Raw genomic sequence first — 19,287 nt, forward strand, 5'->3', positions numbered from 1 at the left:
CCGGAAAATCAGTATGTCCAAATACCAAGAAGTTTATTCCAGCATGGAAGCTAGTTTTCACCTTTATCCCTAATAAAGACCCATAGTAATTTTTTAAAGGTTTCATAACTAATCCATCTTTTGTCCCTCCTAAAAATGACCTGTTATTATACACTTACTTATTTGAATTTTGAGATCATAAGTATTAAGTATTCTGTTTTAAAGTTCAATAGTGTTTTCTAATTTCTCTTGTTTGTGTTTTAGCAGCAAATTTTTAAAAAGTACACTAAGAATGGGTATCAAGCTCTGACAGTACTTTTTAGGACCATATCCATGAGAAAGTGTTCCATTGGCTTTTTAAATTATCTAATGAAATTAACAAATAAAGTGTGTTTGATTATGTATTCACTCTTGTAATTAAAACAATGAACTATACTGTTCCTTTGGTCAGCAAGATTTTTTGAACTTACCAAGAAACTTATAATTTTCAGTTATTACTTTAAAAATTCATCCATCAATTTAGACACTTAGGGCTCAGCACTGTGATAATCATTTCTGCAGTAGTGATGACCTAATTTGACTTCCTACTGTCCTTTGAACTTATTTTTAAAAATAGCATTTGGACCTATTGGGGGGGAAAAACAAAACATAAATCCTTATTTGCTTGTCTTAATTGATTCATTTTAAAGTAGGCATTTTAGTTTAGTTCGTTTTTACTATTCAATGTATTTAGTTAATCATATGATCTGTTATACAAATTGTACTAAATTGTTTCTCCCTGTCATGCAGCATGTCACTGGCAGGATCTTTGAGAGTGAAGTGAGATATCGGTGTAACCCGGGATATAAGCTTATTGGAAGTCCTGTATTTGTCTGCCAAGCCAATCGGCACTGGCACAGTGAGTCCCCTCTGTCGTGCATCCCTCTCAGCTGTGGAAAACCTCCCCCGATCCAGAATGGCTACATGAAAGGAGACAATTTTGAAGTGGGGTCCAAAGTCCAGTTTTTCTGTAATGAGGGTTATGAACTTATTGGTGATAACTCTTGGACATGCCAGAAATCTGGCAAATGGAACAAGAAGCCAAACCAAAAGTGTGTGCCCACCAAGTGCCCAGACCCACCCCTCCTGGAAAACCAGCTGGTGCTGAAAGAGTTGACTGCTGAGGTGGGAGTGGTGATGCTCTCCTGTAAAGAAGGGCATGTCCTCCAGGGCCCCTCTGTCCTGAAATGCCTGCCATCCCAGCAATGGAATGATTCTTTTCCTGTTTGTAAGATGGTTCTTTGCCTCCCACCTCCCCTAATTGCCTTTGGTGTCCCTGCTCCTGCTTCTGCTCTTCATTTCGGAAGTACCGTCAAGTACTCTTGTGTGGATGGGTTTTTCCTAAGAGGAGATCCTACCACCCTCTGCCAAGCTGACGGTACCTGGAGCTCTCCACTGCCAGAATGTGTCCCAGTGGAATGCCCCCAACCTGAGGAAATCCCCAATGGCATCATTGATGTGCATGGTCTTGCCTATCTCAGCACAGCTCTCTATACCTGCAAGTCAGGCTTTGAGTTGGTGGGAAATACTACCATCCTTTGTGGAGAAAATGGTCACTGGCTTGGAGGCAAACCAACATGTAAACCCATTGAGTGTCCAAAGCCCAAGGAGATCTTGAATGGACAGTTCTCTTACACAAACTTACACTCTGGACAAACCATCACATACTCTTGTGACCAAGGCTTCAGGCTCGAAGGTCCCAAGACTTTGACCTGTTTAGAGACAGGTGATTGGGATGTGGATGTCCCATCTTGCAGTGCCGTCCACTGTGACCCCCCACAACCCATTGATAATGGCTTTGTAGAAGGTGCAGATTACAGCTATGGTTCCATGATCATCTACAGCTGCTTTCCTGGATTCCAGATGGCTGGTCATGCCATGCATACCTGTGAAGAGTCAGGATGGTCAAGCTCCATCCCAACGTGTGTACCCATAGACTGTGGTCTCCCTCCTGGAATTGACTTTGGAGACTATACTAAGCTCAAGGATGGTCATGGATATTTTGACCAAGAAGAAGATATGGAAGTTCCATATCTGACTCCTCACCCTCATCATTATCTGGAAGCAACGGCTAAAACCTGGGAAAACTCAACTCCTGCTACACTTTCAACAAACTTTCTACATGGGTCCATGGTCTCATACACCTGTAATCCAGGTTATGAACTTTTGGGGAACCCTGTGATAATCTGCCAGGAAGATGGAACGTGGAACAGCAGTGCACCATCCTGCATTTCGATTGAATGCGACCTGCCTGTTGCTCCTGAAAATGGCTTTTTGCATGTTACAGAGACCACCATGGGCAGTGCTGTCCAGTATAGCTGCAAACCCGGACACATTCTGGTGGGCTCCGACATAAGACTTTGTCTACAGAATAAAGAGTGGAGTGGTGCTTCCCCACACTGTGAGGCCATTGCTTGCAGAAAACCAAGTCCAGTTACAAATGGCTCCATCAAAGGAAACAACTACACATACCTGAGCGTGTTGTACTATGAATGTGATCCTGGGTATGTGTTGAATGGCACTGAGAGGAGAACGTGCCAGGAAAATAAAAATTGGGATGGGAATGAGCCAGTTTGCATTCCTGTGGACTGTCATTCACCTCCAATCTTAGCCAATGGCCAGGTGAGAGGAGATGAGTACACATTCCAAAAAGAGGTTGAGTACACTTGCAATGTAGGGTTCTTTCTTGAGGGAGCTAGGAGTCGTATTTGTCTGGCCAATGGAAGTTGGAGTGGAACCACTCCCATCTGTGTGCCTGTCAACTGTGTCACACCACCTCAGGTGGCAAATGGGGTGATGGAAGGCCTGGAGTATGGCTTTGGGAAGGAAGTGGTGTTCCGCTGTCAGGAGGGCTACGTGTTACATGGTGCTCCAAAGCTCACCTGTCAATCAGATGGGAGCTGGGATGCCGAGTTTCCTCTCTGTAAACCAGTGAACTGTGGACCTCCTGAAGATCTTTCCCATAGCTTCCCTAATGGCTTTTCCTTTTATCATGGGGGGCATATACAGTATCAGTGCCTTTCCGGTTACAAGCTCCATGGAAGCCCTTCAAGAAGGTGTCTCTCCAATGGCTCCTGGAGTGGCAGCCCCCCTTCCTGCCAGCCTTGCAGGTGTTTCACACCAGTCATTCAAGGTGGAACTGTCAACAGAACCGAGTTGGATTGTGGAGCAACAGCTCAGCTTCGGTGCTTTAAAGGCTTCCAGCTCCTGGGACCATCTGAGATCACCTGTGAAGCCAACGGCCAGTGGAGCTCTGACTTCCCCCGCTGTGAACACGTGTCTTGTGGCTCTCTACCAACAATACCAAATGCATTCTTCAGTGAGAGTGACTCTTTGGAGGAAAATGTGATGACTTACAGCTGCAGACCTGGGTATGTCATCCAGGGCAGTTCAGATCTGACTTGCACTGAGAAAGGGATCTGGAGCCAGCCTTATCCAGTTTGTCAGCCCCTCTCCTGTGGACCCCCACCGTCTGTTGCCAATGCAATGGCAATTGGAGAGGCACACACCTATGAAAGTAAAGTGAAAATCAGGTAAGACCATGGCTTAAAGTTTCCAGTGGATGAGGGCAAAAGAGTTGTAGAATGAAAAGTGATTGGTCGAAATCACTTAATAGAGAAACAGTTGCTCCAAATTTGACTCCTACTTGGCCTGTAATTTGTGAAATTAAAAAAAAAAAACATATCCACCTAATAAATGTTAGCTAATTAAATGATTTAATTCTAGAGCCCAAGTCTCTAGGTAGAAATCTCAGCTTGCTTGTGTCAGTTTCATCATCTACAAAATGAGAAAAAAGATAATGGTAGTACCTACTCATAAGGTTGACTTGAGTATTAAATGAGTTAATATTTGTAGAGCACTTACAACAGTGACTAGAATTTAATAAGTAAATATTTGCTAAATAAATAAATGCAAAATTTTTAAATCATAGAGTTTTAGAGCCAGATTGATTTGAATTTGAATAGCCATACTACAGTGACATTATAGTATCTAGTAATCAGGATTAAAAGAAGTATCCCAAGTAGAAGACCTAGAACAGTGCTGGGCACAAAGTAAATACCCAATAAATATTATGTTATATTCTTATCAGAAGTTGAGTCTACTTTGGACTTTGTCTAGAATTTCTTGAACTATTAGCTGTTTTAGAATAAACAGGAATTCAGTAGTGTTATTATCTACAATGAAGGGCAATAATAACAACATTTCAAGCAACTTTAATCTTGGCTAATCCTTATCGTGGATAACAAAGGGTTGGTCTGGTTATCATGTTGGTGTTTTTGCATGGCAATGCCTCCACCTGATGCTTGCATCAGTTTTGGTATAGCATACAAAATACCTACTGAGCCTTATAACAGCGTCTTACATGCAAGAACAGATCACCAGCAGCATTGTCCTCTCTTTAAGGCACTTATTTTTGTCTGTCTGTTGCAGATGTCTAGAAGGTCATATGATGGATACAGACATAGATACATTCACCTGTCAGAAAGATGGCCGTTGGTCCCCTGAGAGAATCTCCTGTAGTCCCAAAAAATGTTCTCTGCCAGCAAACATCACACGTGTACTTATTCATGGGGATGATTTCAGTGTGAATCAGCAAGTTTCTGTGTCATGTGCAGAAGGCTACACCTATGAGGGAGTTAACATATCAACATGCCAGGTAAGATTGTCTTAATTAGAACGTGTAAGTGTAACTCATTGATATATATCAACAGAAGCAGTATCTTACTGTCCTAAAAAGAAAAGAACAAAAAGATGCCTCGTGTTTCCAATTATGCCAAAGGAGTTGAGAAGTGTTTGGTAGAAATATAATAAAATATATCTTTCCAATATTCCTATTTTTACACTAACAAAAATGCCAAGGCAGAGTTCAATAAAAAGAGGAAAATATTAAAATATCTATAACAAGATATTCATGAAAAATTAACCATATGGTTATATAGTCTACACATACATATTCAAAAGAGTCTGTGTATAGAAATGAGCCCTGATGATTCCAATAGGTTTCCAGTTCTATTAGAAAATCAGAGGCTGCAGAAACAGACAGATATGGAAGTCAGGTTCTGATTCTGCTACTTTTGAGATGTCTGACTTTAAGAAAGTTACTTAAAATTTCTGGGTTTTAGTTTCCTTACCAGAAAAATGTATAGAGTCCTAGCTGGTTTGGCTCGTGAATAGAGCATTGGCCTGTAGACTCAAGTGTCCCAGGTTCAATTCCAGCCAAGGACACGTACCTCGGTTACAGGCTCCTGGCTCAGGCCCTGGTCAGGATGCATGCAGATGGCAACCAGTCAGTGTGTTTCTTTCACATCTATATTTCTCTCTGTCTTTCCCTCTTTTCCACTCTCTCTAAAAATCAATGGAAAAATATCCTCGAGTACAAAAAAAAATATATGTACAGTAATGCATATCTTATATGGTTAGTATGAAAAGCTATAAAGTGCCTAGTTCAGCACCAAAGGTAGCCAACTCCCTAGGACAGTACCTTCTCCTGGCTTCCTGAAGTTGTACCAAAGAAAGAAAAATAAATAATTGGTATGGTCTTCCTTTGCTGGAGTTTGGGGTAGGGGAAGAAGGAGTGCTGTATGATATAGAGTGGCTTTTCCATTAAACATGCCTTTGCACTTCATCTCAAATATTTTTAGGTTCTCTGACCTTATATTGCTCCAATTTGTTTTCTTTTTTACATATATCTGCCATTGAAAGGATTGCATTGTTTAATGTAATGAGGTGTGTAGCATATGCCTGCCATAGAAAGGGACTTGAGAACTACTTCCTTCTCCTTCCAGTTTCCCATTTGTAAACCATGCATATTCAATGCTTGGTTGCTGCCAAGCCTAAAAGCAAGCATTACCGGGAACAGGAACAGCAAAGTGGCCATGCTCTCAAAATTGGTAGAGTTCCAGATGTTCCTGCTTAGGTTTAGAGATGAAGCAGTTTGAGGGGAAACTTTTCAAAGACTCTGAGCTTTCTGAACCAAGCAAAGCCTCAGCATAATTATGAGAATCAACTCAGTGTTCTCCCATTGAGAGTGTGTGCATGAGGAGATGGCCTCTCACGTGCCCCAAAGCACCCTGCCTTACAGGTGTCTCTGCTCATTTTTTCCAAGTCAGTCATTTATTTACTTTCTCCACACATAGTATGACCCCTATCCTTCACTCAACTGAATTTTGGTTTAGTTTTTGGTGTAAATAGACCCTTTCTAAATGTTTAAATGTATACATTGTATGAAACTATGTTCAGTGCCAAAAAATATTTTATTGTAATATAACAAAATGGCTCTATGGTTCATAAAACAAATGCATGAAAAGATCAATATGAATTCTGAAAAAATGAATACTAAACAGGAGCAGCTCCCTCCTGAAATTAAGATAAATTACAGAATTGCAGAACTCCTATCAGTGTGGAATTGATGTAAAACTAGGTAAAATGAAAAACAAATGGAAGAGAAGAAATGAGTCAAAAGTAGATCATCACACCCTAGCTGGCTTGGCTCAGTGGATAGAGTGTCGGCCTATGGACTGAAAGGTCCCAGGTTCTATTCCCAGTCAAGGGCACTTGCCTCGGTTGCGAGCTTGATCCCCAGTGTGGGGCATGCAGGAGGCAGCCAATCAATGATCCTCTCTCATTACTGATATTTCTATTTCTCTCTCCCTCTCCCTTCCTTTTTGAAATCAATAAAACTATATTTTTTAAAAATAAAGTAGATCATTACATATCTGTGCATACTTCACTTTACCTAAAAAGAGGGCTGAGAAATGTTCTAACTCACTTTACCTAAATAGAGGGCTGAGAAATGTTCTAAGCATGATGGTCGGGAAATAAAGTATATGGGTGTATGTGTATATACATATAATTTTTAACTATGTGAACCACTCCAAAATATATAATAGAATGTTTTCAAATATTCAAATTGGAATGGAGAAATGGAAGCCATCTTCTTAAACTTGGAGTGGTATGCCTAAAATTTGCCATTTCTTATAAACTTTAAAATACACTGTAGAATTTGTGAAATACAAGGGTGCATTGGTATGTCACAAAATGTTTGTATCAATCATTCAGTCCTCATGCTTTTCATCATAATGAAAACATACTCCTTGCTGTTACTGGTTTTTTAATGGATTTTTATTAGGAAGAAAATGCTTGTTTTATATGTTTAAGATATCTCCAAAATTGTTTAGTAATTACTATAAGAACTATATAATAATAAATGTGTTTATTAAGGCCACAGACAGTAAATAGCAGAAGTAGGATCAAATTCTAGGTCCTTTTGACTACCATTTTGGAGATCATCCTGCTATGCAATCAATATTGACATATTTTCTCATTCATCTAATTTAACTCCTAAATACAACTCACAACTTGGTATTTGTTACTTAGCTTGATGGCACCTGGGAGCCACCATTTTCTGATGAATCGTGCAGTCCAGTTTCTTGTGGGAAACCTGAAAGTCCAGAATATGGATTTGTGATTGGCAGTATGTACAGCTTTGGAAGCACGGTGATTTATCAGTGTGAGCCCGGCTATGAATTAGAGGTGAGCAAACAAACTGTCTAACCAGAATTAATTTGTTTTCCCAGCCTACTTAGGAACATGTTTAGTATTAGCACTGATTTATTTCACTCATTTTGGTCCTAAAATATTCCTTTACACTTTGTTGCCTTTTACCCTAATATTTTACAAGAAATATTTAAGGTGACTTGCAATTGTAAAAAGCAAAGTAAGTCTTGAATTTAAAAAAAAGAAAATCAAAGCCATGGAAAGGAAGAACTTAGTATGCCAACCATAAGACTGATACTGTAAGCCTGCATTTCAGTGGCTATTGGTCATATTCTGCCAGTCGCCTGTTGGTCAGACTCTGCAACAGGCAGTCCATCTGTCACCATAGGGAGGTGACCATAGGGATTTAGGTATGCAAAGCTAGGATTTCCTCAAGCAGTGGCTCAAACACCTACACAGGTTCTTGATTGAAATGCCAGGTTCCCACATGGCAGATTTGGCCTGAAGAGTCCTCAAAAACAGTTCTAATGAAGGACTAGGTCAGGTCTCATGACCACTCCTGGTTTGTAATATTAAAACCCCATCAGCAGCACCTGCGCCTCCCTAATTACTTTGGCGGGAAGGCTGCCATCAATTTTGATGAAAGCATGGCGATATCAGCAAACTTGGAAATTTAAGAAATCTGTCTTACATTACAGAATGTTGTGATCTGGTTTCTCAGGAAACTGTTCCTCCCTGCTTTTATTATTTAGTGCTATTTAAATGTAGGTTTTGCAGAACTATTCATTGCCAGTGGTCTGTTAAATTTGTACAGTGCATTCCATTTTCTGACCACACAATCAGAGAATTGTCATAAGATAGGTTATGAGCAACTGGAACTGAATTTATATGGATCTTGTTCAAATTCTTCAAATTTTTCAAAAAGATTGAAAAATTATAAGAAAGAAAAGATAATAATATAATAGTTGGTTGCAACTGGAAAGTTGTTTTTTAAAACCAGTTGCTCTTCATGTGAGAGTATTAATTTTGCAATTTGTTAAGGGGAAAAAAAGGAGTATAAGATTTAAACAAATATGTAGAAAACTGGTGGTCATTAAATTTGAGGAAGTAGATAATTTGGGGGAATGTCCTGGTGTTAACTGCAAAATTAAGAGAGGTGCTGTAACAGTTGTTCTCACTCCACACTACATGTTAGAATTACCTGAGAAACATTTTAAAAAATGCATTAATATCCAGGTACTTGCAGAAATAACTGATTCCAAGTCCTGGACAAGAAATGTAAAAGATTTGCTCAGAAAATCTTGTCACATGAGACAGGCGAGAATCTACCAAAGGTAGTTTTGTATTTGTATTTTTTGTTTGGTTGGTTTTTTTTATTTATTAATTTCTTTATTGATTAAGGTTTTGTATTTTTAACAAGGGACTTGGCCCAGCCACAGTGGCTCAGTTTACAGGAACTGAGGAGCCAACTGAACAAGGCTCCCACAGGCCAAAAAAGAGACCGAGGCCATTTTAGCATCAATAAGGTAGTAACTTTAATGGACTGAAACACATCAAATGTGTTGTGACTAACACTAGACCTACGATGATGCTAAAAAAAAAAAAAAAATGGTGATGAACAAACTCATTATTTTGAAAACACGCAACAAAAAGGGAAGAATATTTTTTCCTTGCTACCCAGACTGCTAGATAACCAAATAGTAGATGAAGGGGAAGTTCCCCTTTAGATAAGTATTCCAGGTAACAAATTATGGAATATAAATCCCAGAATTTGCAACTCATGCCAATTAATGGGTTTAGGCCATCATCATCAAAGCTGTTCATATCAGGGAAAAAAAAAATAGAGGCAACCAGACATTATGTGCCTCCTGGATAGACATACCATTCATTATGTTTCTTAAAGTGTGGTTCAAGAGCCACTTACTTGAGAATCATCTGGGAAGTTATAAAAGGAGTGGATATTCATAGGCTAAGACTTTCTAAACCAAATAGGACCTGGGGATTTGTAATATATATTCAGAAAGGAAGAGAGAGAGAAACATCAATAATGAGAGAGAATCATTGACTATTCCTGCACACTCCACAGCCTGGGTATCAAACTGTAACCTCCTGGATCCTAGGTCGACCCTCAACCATTGATCCACACTGGCTGAGCAGGATTTGTATTTTTAACAAGTAACCTGTATACCAAAGGCCAGTAGAAAGGAAAGTGTTTAAGAATAGGGACTTGGCCCAGACTCGGTGGCTCAATGTTTAGCGTTGCCCTATGAACCAGGAGGTCACAGTTTGATTCCTGATCAGGGCATGTGCCCGAGTTGTGGGCTCAATCCTCAGTGGGGGGTGTGCATGAGGCAGTCCGCCAATGATTCTCTATCATCATTGATGTTTCCATCTTTCTCTCCCTCTGCCTTCCTCTCTGAAATCAATTAAAAAAAAAGGGGGGGGACTTGATCCTGGAATACCTCTGTTACTGGTCTTCAATTTGCTGGATGAAAATTCTGGGAACCACCCGAACCACCTGAGCCTCTATTTCCTCATGTCTGTGCTAGAAATGCAATAACCACCTTTGCAGAGTTACTGCAAGGGCTGGAGATAAAATAAATAAAGTGGTGAGCATGGCCCTTTGTGCATTGTCTGAGTTCATTATAGGGTACTTACTATTATTACTTTCTGTATTTGTGTTATTTCCAAAATCAGACAAAGCAATTGGGACAACTGATGTTAAATTATTTGACTGTGTAAATAAGATGTCATTTATATGTAAGCTGCACAACTCTTTGGAGCTATCTAAACCTCAAAAATTTTACTATTCATCCAGTCTTCTTGAAATAAAAATTACTATAGGCAACTGGAGAATAAATGAAAATACAAAACTCAAAAATGGGGTAGTCATGTTATACAACCATTGCTAGTGAGCAATAAAGTGGTTGCTTTGATTCTTAAACTTAATATAACTAACCTAATTATTGATTAATCGGGTACATTAAAAATAATAATTCAATGCTAATCTAGATCTAAAATTCCAGCTCCATTCATCAAAGCAAGATATGAACAGAAACAGATAAAAAGAAAGAAGGAACAGTATCATAAAATTTACAGCTTATTAAGGAGGGAGTCAACAGATGGTGTTTGATTTTTTACATCAGTAGTTACAGAAAATAGATTTGAGTTTTTACTGGCATAAAAATCATCATAGTCAAAACAGAATATTATTATTCAAATCATTAGAGGAAAGAGAACAAGGAAAATTTACTGAGAAAAATACTAAACTATTAGTTAAAATTAATTACTTGAGTATATTCTACTCTGAAGAGCCCACATCATTGGGGAGTTAGCTGGCTTTTATGGATTGGCATATTCTTCCTCAAAGTATAAAAATTAATTTAAAAAATAATTCATAAGCTAAAATAATATGTTTTCCTGTGTATATGTAAGTACATTAGCCTAGAAAAAGTATAGTAAATATTAATGACATTTATTTCTGGATGGAGAATCCTAGAAACCCTTCTAGCTTTCTTTTATGTTCCAAACTTTCTATAATGAATACATATTGGTTTTTCAATAAGAAGAAAAAAATGAATACATCATTTAGGAAACAATTAATTTTATATAATGAATTATTTTCTTAGAAAATCAGGACAGTGTCATTTCATCAAAATGGAATTTTAACAAAGATTTGTCAGTAATTAATCTGAAAGCTTAGAGAAAATATTTTGATAGATGAATAAGGGTAAAAGACATCAGTGAGCCCAGGTAAAAAATCAAAGTAGAGGTGACAGGTTCTTTTCAGACATCTTGCTAATTTAAGACACAATTTTAAGACAATGAGATGTCCAAAGGACTATAAGCATGAAAAAGCATGTGACAGAATTCATATGCTGAAGTTCATATATTTGACTTGGAGTCAAACCCTTTAATACTTTATTTAGAACCTGATCTTTTTTTTTTTTAACTCATAATGTTACAGAATTTTATTTACTTTATCATGTTTATTATTCCAGAGATTAGAAATTTAAAACATTTAAAGAGTTATCATTAGGAACATTGATGATTACCATACTATATAATAAAAGGCTAATATGCAAATTGAGCAAACAGCTGAAAGACCCATCCCTCTGACATGCACTGACCACAGGGGGCAGATGCTCAATGCAGGAGCTCATGGCTGGTGAATGCAGCTGCATTGGCGGGAGCCTCTCCTGCCTTTGTAGCAGAGCTAAGGATGTCAAACTGATGGTTTAGGCCCGCTCCTTAAGGGGAGTGGGCCTAAGCCATCAGTGGGACATCCCCTTCTCCTCCCGAGGGCTCCCATACTGTGAGAAGGCACAGGCCAGGCTGAGGGACGCCCCCACTGAGTGCTCAAATTTTGTGCACTGGACCTCTAATAAAAGATAAACAAGAAAGAAGAAGCAAAGACTAATAAAAATTGTAACAGAAATCAAAGAATAGTGATATATAAGCCTAATAGCTATAGGGGTCAAACAGTTTGTACCTAAGGGTAATGGGATATTAAAAATATACAAAAAATATATTCAATATAATAATTATAAATAATTTCTCAAGTAAATTATATTCATTTTACTTTATTTCACAAGACAAGAAAATAAATTTTGGGAAGCTTTTTTACCCAAAGTATTTAAAATTTTTTACTTTTTTATTTTTCTGTTGATCTTTATCCAAGGATATTTTTCCATTGATTTTTAGAGAGAATGGAAGACAGAGGGAAAGAGAGAAATATCAATGTGAGAGAAACATATCGATTGGTTGCCTTCTACACAAGCCCTGACCAAGGCCTGGACTGGGGAGGAGCCTGCAACCAAGGTACATGCCCTTGACCGGAATTGAACCCAGGACTCTTTAGTCTGCAGGCCAACATTCTATCCACTGAGCTAACCAGCTAAGGTGAAAATATTTAAAATTTTTAAATCTTATGCCCTTATTAAGGTAAGTTTATCTGGGATAAATTATATTGTTGAAAAATTCAATCCTCATACCAATAAAATATCTTAGCATGTGTCATGTTTGAAGATAGAAAAAAAACAACAACACACAATTTCATTCTTTGCTGTACCACTCAGATATTTCCAAAATAATTTTAAAATACTAAGCAAATACACCTCTTTGACACTTCAAACACATTCTTCAGTCTTTACTATTGGTTATAACAAGTTGTCATTTAAATAGAAAGTGAAACAAAGCTTGCACCTTAATTACACTTGTCAGCCAGGATATGAATTTTGAAGTTATTTAATGAAAACATTTTTACAAATCTAAATCTACCTCTTAAATTAAACTATGTCTACTTAATGAATTTATTTAGCATTCCATTGCTGAGATATTGGAGTTCACAGCTATGATTACTTTGCATTCCCTTATCATTTTCCCATTGTACAGTTATGACCATGTCAATGACTTTTTTTTCATTGATTCACAGGGGAACATTGAACGTTTCTGTCAGGAGAACAGACAGTGGAGTGGTGGGGTAGCAACATGCAAAAGTAAGTCAAATGGCCTTTAGCGTCCCAAAACTGATATTGGGGAAACAGAATAACAATGAGACAACAGTGTCTTTACAGAGCAGTTTTATAATTTAAAAACTTAACTTCGGACTTTTCTGAGGGACATTAAATCAATAAAATGGTCAAAAACTATAGTTGAGATCATTGATTATGTTGAGATAGAGCACAAGATGGCTGACTCTGTAATAGTTAATGATTGAATTTATTTCCATTTTGTATTTTTCCCACAGATAATTATAAATTAGAAAACTTAAATCTGTTGGTGTTTGATGACAGTACCGACCAATACTGAGATCTGCCTAAAGCGATATTGGCACATACGTTAAATAATTAAATATTCACATTTTTCATGGAATTTTACATAAACTCATTTTATGGGAAGAGTCAAGTATATTTAGCAACTGAGACCCATATGATTCCTCTGCCAAATGGCAGTGTGTTTAGATACAATAATTACAAATCAGTCAATGTGAAAAGCTTTTAAATATTTTTTCCTCTTAAAAAGCCTAGTGGAGTCATCAAATTGTCACACTGGAAGGGGTATCTTAACCAATCTAGTCTAAGCAGTCTTTCAGGTGATCTAGCTTAACTAGGCTAGACTACATCAATATGAGTAAGATTTATTCCTCTTGCTCAATGAGTACATGGGGTTGGGAGAGGTGAAGTGACCTGCCCAGTGTCATAAATTAATTTGGTGGCATAGCTGTGACTGGAACTTGAGGTACTTGAATCTTTGTTCACTGTTGTTTCAAACATACCTTCTGAGGTAAATTAATCAATTGATTTCATGTATATAGAAATCTTAAGTCTTTTAAGAAATATTATATGGCTGAAACTTAATAGAGGATATATGATTTTTTGTTGTTGTTCTCAAAAAGTTATATAAGTATTATATTGAAAAATATTTTTTAAAAATATTGAGTAACATCTCAAGTCACAGAAAGGCATTATTGGGCATTCCTGATAATGGCATTTTTGTCTCAACTGTTTATGATCAGAAAGTGTGTGCATGTATAGGAGGAGGGAAATAGGAAGTGAAATGGAAATGGGTATGCCTGCATAGGAAAAGTGTAGAAGTTGTTTCAGTTTGCAGCAGGTTTAAGTCAAACTACAATGACAATGGTTAGTCTAGTTTCTCTCTCTGAAATGTAAGATAATGAAAAAAAAAAAAACTCACTTGAATCCTATTATTTTTCTGTATTTTTATTTTTTCCCTCTTTCTAACTCTTAAACAAGATTATTCAAGTTGTTTGCGAAATAAATGACAGAAATAAGCAAAAATAAAATAATAGTTCTAATCCCACCACTCATGCTGGGGCTGACCAGCAGACCCTGAGCGACGGATGAATGATTATTCTGACAGAGTTCTGTGAAAGAGAGGGCTAAGGGACTGCCTAGTTAGCAAAACCAGACAGCCCCTTTTCCCTGTCTGCTTAGGTTTTTATTGTAACAACAGCTTGAACTAAAATTAAGCATTAGTTACTATCAGTAGGGTAATGATCCTTGAGAAGACACATGCAGTGTCCTTTAGGCAAAGATGTCTAAAGATTAAGCATAAAGATTCCAGTAAACACCCAGAGACTCAGACTTGTTTGGAAAAGTCAAGGCAGGGGTGGTTGTCTTCAGCCAACTCCCCCTAGAGGTGCTGACCTTTTGCAGTGTTCTCACAGATTTTCCAACCAAGTCCCTTGCTTCCCCATACCCTCAAGTTTAAAAGCTATTGTTATGTAGATATACTGTATTTTGCACTTTTTTCTAGGCATATAAAAAACACAAATAGTTTTTGGAGGAAATAGTACACATATTGAGCATCCTGATTTGAAAAATCCTCATATAATATTTATTAAATTATTATATAGATTGGTATCTGTATCCATCAGATTTCAGGAAAGCCTGTTCAAGTCTATAGGATACCCTAGACATGCTCTTATAAGAGTGGCCCACGGGACCAACAGCATCAGTAGTACCTGGGATCTTGCTAGAAACACAGACTCTGGAGCCACACCCCAATCCCACTGAATCAAAATTAGCATTTGAATGAGATCCCTAGGTGATTCCTGTGCACATTGCAATTTGAGAATCAGTGCCTTGGACCTGTGGTTATTAGTCTTCCACACATTGAAATATTCTGGGAACCTTTGAGAATCCTTTCCCCATTCTGAACCCTGTACCATTTAGGTCAGAGTCTCAGAAGGTAGGATCCAATATCAATATATTTTTGAAGCTCCCTAGTGATTCCAGGGCACTTCCCTAGTTCAAGCTCATGGTCCAAGTACTCACCAGGCTGAAAGAAGCCCAAACAAGTTAGTTAGGATCTATATAATCCAGTGGCTCCTAATTCTGAGTCAGCATTAGAATCATTTGGGGAGTTTTTTTTTTGTTGTTGTTGTTTTTTTAATTTCAAAAGCAAGACCACAACAGAGGTTCTGATTCATTTGGTCTGGGACGGCCCCCTCAGCATAAAGCTTCCCAGGACCCCTGTGTGCAGCCCACGTTGAGACTCTCTGGTCTAGACCACTTCCTCTACCTTCACCAGGATCATCAGATTAAGACTTAAACCTATTTCTTAAGACTCTAGGAAGAATAATCCAGCTAGCCTTCTAGCACATTCCTGCTAATAACATTTCTCACGTGTGCAAAGCCATGCTTCGTGTGCAAAGCCATGCTCACGTGTGCAAAAGCCATGCACTAAAACTAACCATCAGTTTATGGAGTCTATATCCTTAGAAGTCATATAAAATGCTCCTTATCTGAATTTTTGGTCAGGCTCAGGATTCCTTGTGATTTATACTTTCTTATTATATTTTACCTTCTAATAATTTTTATCTCTTATCTCTCTTTAGAAGCAGTATAGCTTAGTCAAATTATTTCACAACTCTGAGCCTCACCCTTCTTCCACTGAAATCATCTCAGAATTGTGACTAAGGATGTAAATGTAGCCAACAAACAAACAAAAAGGACACCCAGTTACTTTTTATCTTCAGATATAAAATGCTTTTTAATATAAATATGCCCCATGCAATATTTGAAGCATACTTATTCTAAAATTTGTTGCTTATCTGATACTCAAATTTAACTGAAGTCTGTATTTTATTTCTAGTTGTAAGAAATAAAGTGGATAATGTCTGGAAAGTTCTTGGCCATGGAAACAACTTAATAAATGAGAATTCCTTTGCTCACCCACACCCCCAGCATTATACATAACTACAGCTAGTCAAGTGGGCAAATAGCAATCTTTAATTGCCTGCATGTATTAATATAAAACTTATGCATGCTGGGCTGTTTGCTTCTTCAATGCCCTTGTCATTGTGCCTCACACATGAGGCTATAATATTTTATACGATGCATTGGGTACCATTAGCAATTATAGCAGAAGAAATAAAGAGAATTGGGAGAAGCATATGATCTGAAGTTTTTTTCTTTTTAGAGATCAGTTGTGAAGCTCCACTTGGGTTTCTGAACGGGAAAGCTGAGATGGAAAATGCCACCATTGGCCCCAGCGTGGTGTATTCCTGCAACAGAGGCTACAGTCTGGAAGGGTCGCCCGAGGCCTATTGCACTGAAAATGGAACCTGGAGCCACCCAGTCCCTCACTGCAAACGTGTGTGTTGACTTATGCTCAGAAAGGTTTTAATCAGATTCGGTTTCACAATGAGTTCCCCAAATGTCTAAATCATAGCAGGACTCACATACTCTGCTGTGTTCTTAAAAACTTGCTTGTGACTTCTAAAATATCTCCTCTGCAAAGCAGCTTTTATCAGATTCCTGGACTGGTTACAGGTTTAAGGCACTAAGAGAAAAATGCAACTTAATGAAAAAGATTTGACATAAATGTATGTATAACGAATTTGGTTATGAATGAGAAAGGGGTGAAGAAAGAATATCTGCTAAAAGCGGAATATGAATAAAGTATATATAAACAAAGTACATAAAGATAATTAGTTATAACCACTGGAATGAAAACAATATTCATGAGCAAGGTATAAATTTAGAGAGCTCTGGTTACGTCTAAAGTGCTGTATTACAGTGACTGAGCCTTTAAGATTGATCTGGCATCTACCTCCCTCACAGAGACTTTCTTTGTGCCCACTGGGGGAGGGGAAAGAAAGCATTGAAATTGCTTGAAATATGCGTTGATTTTTGTGTCACACATTTGCAGAAAAAATTGTTCCACTCTCATTTCCCATTTTTCCTGTAGACCTGGTAAAATGAATCAATTTTTGTCAGTAAGCCTTGCAAACTCTACTGTTTCAGTTCTGATACCATTAATAGCAAGGTCTGAAGTCATATTCACTTCGATGTGTCTGGTGACTCTCTGGTTCATCCTTCTGAAGGATGTTCAGTAAAAGGAAGTAGAGTGACCACAAGAAGCATTTACTCTATGCCTTAATATTCTTCAGATACTAAGAGAATGTTTGATGCACTCCTTGCTTTCTAGCATGCCTTTATTTCCCCAGAGCTGATCAAAACCAGTCTAGAAAATGTTGTGGGCCATAATCAAACCCCAGAAATTTGCATTTTTCTTTTGTCCTCTTAGAGGTGTAGGGCCATGTATTAATGGTTGCATTCTTGATGTTTTCAGATCTTATCTAAATAATTTCTTCTCCCAAATAATTTCATGGGAATGCCAAACGAGTCTGTGTCTACTGTTCAAAGCTCTATATTTTTAAGCCTCTTAGCGGGCTCAGCCTTTGCCTTCAAAGAAATAAATTAAGAAAAGAGGGGAAATAGCAGTAAGCATTTCTTTTTCTTTTTAACAGCAAACCCATGCCCCGTCCCTTTTGTCATTCCTGAGAATGCTCTGCTCTCTGAAAAGGAGTTTTATGTGGACCAGAATGTGTCCATCAGGTGTAGAGAAGGCTTCCTGCTCCAGGGCCAGGCCATCATTACCTGCAACCCCGACGAGACGTGGACACAGACAAGTGCCAAGTGTGAAAGTAAGTGGACAGTGGAATCCAGTTAAATACAGTAGCTCAGGATGTTTTCTCATCTTTGTGAGACTATTTCCAATCAAGTAACTTAATTGTAGATATTTACATATCTGTCTTATCATGCATATCAGCTTCTTATTGATAGTTTTTAAAATTCTCATTAAAGACCTTTGAATTACAAACATTGAAAGAAAAGTTTCCGGAACTAGGCTAAAACGCACCTGAGTAGGATGAGTAGGAGTCACTACAGATTTTTGAAATGTGCTCTTCTAAAATGAAATCTTCTAGTTTTAAACCTAAAACACAGTTCCTCTCCACATTGTCAGAGTTCCTAAACTATCTCTTAATCAGCTCTGAATGCTTTGCAATGCAAACATTATTCCACCGTGGTTCTCAAACTTGAGCCTGCATGAGAACTACCTAGAAGGCTTCTTGAAACCATTGCTGCTCCCCTGCCCCTCAGCAGCCTAGAGTTTCTGATCTAGTAGGTCTGGGATGAGGCTCAAAATTTGCATTTCTAGCAAGTTCCTGAGTGGTACTGATGGTGATATTGCCGGTGCCGGAACCACAATTTGAGAATCTCTGGGCTTGCACCCCCTTGATATATAAAAGGCCAACTGGCAGCATCTCCTGCTGCCATAATTCTTGACACTTTCTACACTTAAAACATCTTCCCTTCCCAATATCCTGCCCTCCAGCCTTCCTTGTACTCCAAAGTACTCCCTCTATTGCAATCAATAAACTAATATTCATTGAGTCTAACTAGATGCAAGGCACTGGGCTACATGATATAAGAATCGATTATGCCTATAATGGCCTCCATCTTCAGGACACTTGCACTCCAGTTAATAAGAAATGCATATATGAGGGCCACGGGGAATCTGGAATCAGAGAAGAGCTTGATTTGAATTCTATTCTCATAACTTTCTAACTCTAAATTTATACTAGTACCCTAACTTCCCTGAATGTTAAGGCTCTTATGTTAAGTGAATAAATAGCACCAATACCTATCTTATATATTAGTTTTAAAGGATCAATGAATTGATATACATAAGCAATATCTCCTTGGAGTAAGAGATACACCAATAGCCCAAGTCCTTAAATTTTCAACTGGCAGCCCTACTGCAGCATTAGCATGTTTACTTTACTCCAGGAAACTGTGTATTACAAGTGGCCTTCTCCTGCCCACATATCCCACGTTGATCTTGGCTGCTTGAGACTTACCACTCAGGGCACTGAAAGAACTAGCAGGAGAGACCTGTGTTTGCTACCCATGCTCCTTCAGTGTATGCTCAATTGTTCCTCAATGATCTTGAGAGGAT

General features: G+C 38.1%; 1 protein-coding gene across 1 annotated transcript in view; it reads left to right on the plus strand.

Annotated features, from left to right (window-relative positions):
- SVEP1 (sushi, von Willebrand factor type A, EGF and pentraxin domain containing 1) overlaps positions 1-19,287 on the plus strand; it is a 141,808-nt gene that overhangs the window by 109,508 nt on the left and 13,013 nt on the right. Inside the window, exons 38-43 of the mRNA XM_036433048.2 lie at positions 769-3,551; positions 4,450-4,675; positions 7,396-7,551; positions 12,950-13,013; positions 16,462-16,635; positions 17,795-17,971. Coding sequence (XP_036288941.1) covers positions 769-3,551; positions 4,450-4,675; positions 7,396-7,551; positions 12,950-13,013; positions 16,462-16,635; positions 17,795-17,971 — 3,580 coding nt within the window. The remainder of the gene's footprint in view (positions 1-768; positions 3,552-4,449; positions 4,676-7,395; positions 7,552-12,949; positions 13,014-16,461; positions 16,636-17,794; positions 17,972-19,287) is intronic.

The sequence above is a fragment of the Pipistrellus kuhlii genome, unplaced genomic scaffold (genome assembly GCF_014108245.1).
Source record: "Pipistrellus kuhlii isolate mPipKuh1 unplaced genomic scaffold, mPipKuh1.p scaffold_m20_p_12, whole genome shotgun sequence".
NCBI classification, from domain to species: Eukaryota; Metazoa; Chordata; class Mammalia; order Chiroptera; family Vespertilionidae; genus Pipistrellus; species Pipistrellus kuhlii.